The sequence below is a fragment of the Vanessa tameamea genome, chromosome 16 (genome assembly GCF_037043105.1).
Source record: "Vanessa tameamea isolate UH-Manoa-2023 chromosome 16, ilVanTame1 primary haplotype, whole genome shotgun sequence".
Lineage (NCBI taxonomy): Eukaryota > Metazoa > Arthropoda > Insecta > Lepidoptera > Nymphalidae > Vanessa > Vanessa tameamea.
The window spans coordinates 7,916,788-7,921,974 of NC_087324.1; the positions used below are offsets into that span (position 1 = coordinate 7,916,788).

The 5,187-nt window shown below is 27.1% G+C and overlaps 2 protein-coding genes across 2 annotated transcripts; one reads left to right on the forward strand and one right to left on the reverse strand.

Moving 5' to 3' along the window:
• Positions 1-161: 161 nt before the first annotated feature.
• Positions 162-2,739, reverse strand: LOC113403080 (anamorsin homolog). Its single transcript, XM_026643521.2, has 5 exons — positions 2,440-2,739; positions 2,123-2,352; positions 1,779-1,944; positions 938-1,044; positions 162-345 (listed from the first exon to the last, which is right to left on the reverse strand). The coding sequence occupies exons 1-5, from the start codon at positions 2,579-2,581 to the stop codon at positions 241-243; spliced, it is 750 nt and encodes a 249-aa protein (XP_026499306.2). The 5' UTR covers positions 2,582-2,739; the 3' UTR covers positions 162-240.
• Positions 2,740-3,148: 409 nt separating this feature from the next.
• Positions 3,149-4,519, forward strand: LOC113402917 (uncharacterized). The gene is made up of 3 exons (XM_026643275.2): positions 3,149-3,412; positions 3,592-3,741; positions 4,267-4,519. The coding sequence occupies exons 1-3, from the start codon at positions 3,329-3,331 to the stop codon at positions 4,375-4,377; spliced, it is 345 nt and encodes a 114-aa protein (XP_026499060.1). The 5' UTR covers positions 3,149-3,328; the 3' UTR covers positions 4,378-4,519.
• Positions 4,520-5,187: the final 668 nt, after the last annotated feature.

A 5,187-nucleotide genomic window follows, 5' to 3' on the forward strand; every position in this document is an offset into this window, starting at 1 on the left:
TTACCTTGTTTAATTTATAAACCCTTACATTTATTATAATAAACAGAATACATAAACATAACTGTCTTATTCAACATATGATATTTCGTATAAAAAAAACATTAATTTGTATATATCATTTGTTGAACCAGTATCATAAAATTCTTGAAATTGAGAAGATATTATGATTTTTTAGATATTTATTTATATAATCACAACATAAAATATCAAGCGTATCAGTTAATACATATATAAAGATATTCATATATCCGACTTCAGATCCAAAATTACTTTTTCACCGGGTTTGAAGGCTGGCATACCCAGGTAGGGACATGTCGCACAGCGGAATGCGTCTCCTAGATAACACTGAAATAAAAATATTTAACATTAAATTGATCATTAATATAATATAAAAATAAAATTTCAACAAATTTAGGTGAATGCATTTTAAACAATTGAATATCAAAATACAATAGTCAATAGATAAAAACTTAACTTAATGAACAAAAAAAAAAAATGATTATCATAATATGAGAATTTGTTGAGTTGGCTCACTGTATAGAACACAATATCTTACTATGACTATAACATTCACCAGGATTGTTTTTCTTAATATTTTGTAGTTATTTATTAGTGGTCTTAATGCAACTTTTTTTTCTTTATTTAGATATTACTTTTATCTCTCCAATCCAGCATAAAGCCTTGGAATGGAGATAACAATAGCCCAAAAGGTCAGAATTGAATTTGTGATTTTCTCACCCATATAAACTTTTGCCACAAAAAGGTTATACATTAACTTTATTTAGCAATTACTTCTTTTTATGCCTTTGATGTATCTTATCTTTAATTAGTTTATTTATTTTATTTTTACTTCATGTAATGTATTTATTACCAGTTAGTTTGCATTAAAAATATTATGGTGTTTTTTCTACAATATTTCTATTTTTTATATACATACACTTCCACATGAGGATTTAGGTGTATCTTTAGTCTCTCCTCGTAACTCCTCAGCTAAACCACAAGAGCAGTCCGCACATGCCTTCCTTTTCCCGGTTGTTGAACATACTGTAAAACCAATACATGTAAACTTAGAAAACATGACTACTAATTCAAGAACAGTGCAATATCAGACACACTTATTTCTTTACACACAAATTATTTCTTAAAACATGAAAACTTTTTCCTATAATAGATACAATTCGAACTTTGAATCATATAAAAGAAAACAAAATAAAAAATTCAATTGCATATATTTAGTGTATTATAATGCATGTAAGATAACACAGCACTTGCAATGAATAGTTTCATAATTTGGCATCAAATAAAACTTCATTGTAATTGATACAGATAAGATGGAAATAAACTATTATTGTCAAGTTCCAAATTTGAATAGCATGAATGTTGATCTAAAAACATTCATTCACATCCTGGCATTGTAAATTCACCTTGAGTGACACTACACTTGGAACACAAAACCTCAACATTGTAATACTAACCTCACAACACTCGAAACACAAAACCTCAAGATAAAATATTAAGCATGAAATCATGAAAAGGAAAACTTAATAATAATTGTGATAATATTAATCATATGATACCAATGTTGAACAAAATGTATCTTTTTTATCTACAAACAGCAAACATGTTTTTAAATAATGTGTATGTTAATTTAAGTATTTAATTATAAGAATAATATATAAAATATAATATATTTAATTATAAGAAGAATATGTGATTTTTATATTGATGTCAAAAAAGTTTGCATATTTGTGTTCTTAAAACAAATTTAAAAGGTATACCTCTTAATGATTGCTGATCAGGTCTCTTAAGGTCGTCTTCATCAAGCAACATATCGGAATCAATTATTTCATCATCATTCTTTCCTGTCCATGCTTCCTCTATTGTCTCATCCAATTTCCACACAGCTGGTTTATTATTAAGTTTGAGCGATGCTTTTGAACCAACCTATAATCAAATGAAACAAATTAGCTGTACATAATAAAATAAAAGTTTATTTATTATGTATGGCATACTAGTATTTCAGTATAAAATAAATTCTGAAAAGGTGTTAACATTTCAAATATTTCATATAATACTTAAGTTAGAGTATTACAGACATTTTTAATTAAATTAAACCACATACCTCAAAATTAGGTTTTTCTGCTAAATACTGATTATCACTACATTTTGTAACATTTATAAAACCATTTAGCTTGAGAATTGAACAGACATCGTTTGAGTCTTTTAAAATAAGTTTTCCACTGGGTTTCAAAAGCTTAATTAATATTGCAAGTAGACTATCATTGTGGTCAACGGAGTGTGGTAACATCCAATTCGATAGTATAACATCAAACGAAGATAATGGTCTAGAAGCTGTAAATATGTTAGAATTGTGTTAGTTTGATTAAACAATAACACATGCTTGGATTTAACGAGACTTTAGGAACATAAATTCCTTACCTTCCGCGATCATATTAGAATTTTCAAGAACCACGGACGTATTGGCTACGCTTTGAATTTTGTTCACTAGATTGCTTATTTCATTAGGTTCACTGTCACTCCATACGATCAATACATTATCGCCGTTTTTGATATTATCCATGATGTAAGCAGTAACTTATTAAGTAGAAAGGTAAATGCGATATAAATTATTGCTATCAACTATCGTGTGTATTGAGAACGGACAACTAAATCACGAAACAATAATTCGATAGCGTCTGATAAGTCCAAAATGATTTGTAAATTGTGATTTGTGAGCTGTGAAGTTAAATCTTGACAAATTGACACTTGACAGAAAGTAGAGACAAGCAAACATGACAGCTGAATTTTTATTTTTTTTGCTTTCACCTCTTTGATGCTCAAGTTAATTGATTATAATACTTTTAAAAAGTTTCTAATTAACAGTTAATGTTACAAAATATAAAAATTTATGATATGTCAATTTTTGATCTAGAAACTGTTTTTCTTTACCGAGTTATTTATTTTATTTTAATTGGCGGTTCATAGTTGAAATCAGAATACAGATGATCAGAAATATGTATTGTTTTAAAAAAATTACAGTAGTGATTATTCTATATTCTCTTTGAATAACCTGTCAAATGTCAATTCAAATTCGCCTCTAAAAAAATAAAATCAACATTTAACAACTAATAAATAAACATTTAGTACCGAACAGAATAACAAAATATCATTTTTTAATACAGAGATGTAAAGTATAATAATTTAGAAAATATTTTTATGTTACTTTTAAAGGTTATTAAATCAACAACTATTTTGTTACAAAATTATAAGAAAATCCTAATTTGAGATGAACTTTTTCGTTATAACATTATAACATAGTACTTTCATAATGTTACAAGAAGCATTTATGGCTGGTATATGGTCATCAGTAGGAAGTACTTTGGGAAAACTCTCAGGAACTTCAGATGTGGTGGTAAATATAATTACATACAAGGGCTATTCAATGAATTAAAGTTGTCAATAGTTAAAATTATTTGATATTTTCTGTTTATAAACCAAAGAGCTTTAAGATTGTCGTGTATAACCTCTTAGTTACACACAAGTACCTATTTATTATATTGTAAACAATACATATTATGTATTGTATTTCAGGGTGAAAGTTACATGTTATGGGGTTCTCTGCTGGTTCTAATGATTTTAGTCAACACATGGGGATGTCGGTGTTATCTTCGATCATTAGATGCATCTACCAGCTCAGTGGCACCAACTGTAATATCTTCTGCTTCTAGTTATATACTATCAGTAAGATTTATTTTCATCATTTTAATTTAATGGTAGATTTATCTTAAGTTTAATTATTATTATTTAGCATCATCTTTTTTATAGTAACTCAAATATACACAAAAAAAAAACTAACATATACACGAGATTTATATATATAAAGATAATAATTTAATTTTTGAAGCAATGAAGTATACTGACCCAAAAAATTTAGCTTATGGTTAAGATATGGTACTGATAAATCTAGTTTTAAGTCAATTTTAATTTATTTTGAATTTTGAACTTTAAAATCAAAAAATCTTAGTGCAGGTCATTGAAAATGACCTGTCATGGATTTTGCCAGGGACAAGAATAATCAAGTGATCTTTATTGCTTTGTTTAAAGTTTTTATACTCGAGAAATGAGTTTATTTAGTACACAAAGGGAAGTAAGATACCTAACACCCACCCCCTCCCGAAACTGGTGGAAACTAGTTTTATATTTTATACAGTGTGAAAAATTTAAAATTATAGTTATACATTATAAATAAATTGTTATTTTTTACAGGGAATAATTGGTGTGGCATTGTTCAATGAAGCATCATCCTTCCAGTGGTGGATTGGAACTGTACTTATTGTACAAGGACTGGCATTAGTAGCACGCCAACGCAAAAGCTAGTTTTGTGCATAAATAGTAAAATACTGTTGAAATTTATATAATTATGATAACATTCCTTCAATAACATATTTTGAAAGTATTATAACTTAATCTATATACATATAATTTATAAATATTGCTGTGATAAATATTAAATGTAATAATAAATTTACATTATTATTATAATAAATGCTTATTCATTTTTACTAGTTTGATAATTAAAAAAAAAATTACTGTCACCTCAGTGTTCCTGAGTATGTCTGAGATTATTTAATTTGACATAATTTTCCATGATGATTTTATTTATCTACATTTAGATAATGTGACATTATCTATAATACAAAAAACAAACCATATGATTTACTTATTAAGTAAATAGTTTACAATAATTATATAGTTAGTCCACTAATATGATCATACTGTAATAGATGAAGATGATCATACGCCGCACTCTTTATCTCAATCGCTACAGTAGGATAATGCAAATGTGCAATATGTTCTCCACATATTCTCAATTTAAAATCACGATATTGTTTATTCAGTGTGCAATTTTTTAATAATATTTATATTTAAATAAAACAATTTTTATTCATAATTTGAACCCGAGACGCCCCTGCATAGAATAAATTTACTATCATGATGGCACCACATTTCGGCGCGTAGTACATTCTTGGACATAAAAATTTTGGATATCAGGTGAGTGTGTACAAAAAAACGATGATAAAACACCGTCTGTTTGTACGTACTAAATTTATATATATATTTTTCAGAGCCCGATAAATCACCATTTATAGGAAAACTACTCTAAATCAACATATTTCAAATACTCGT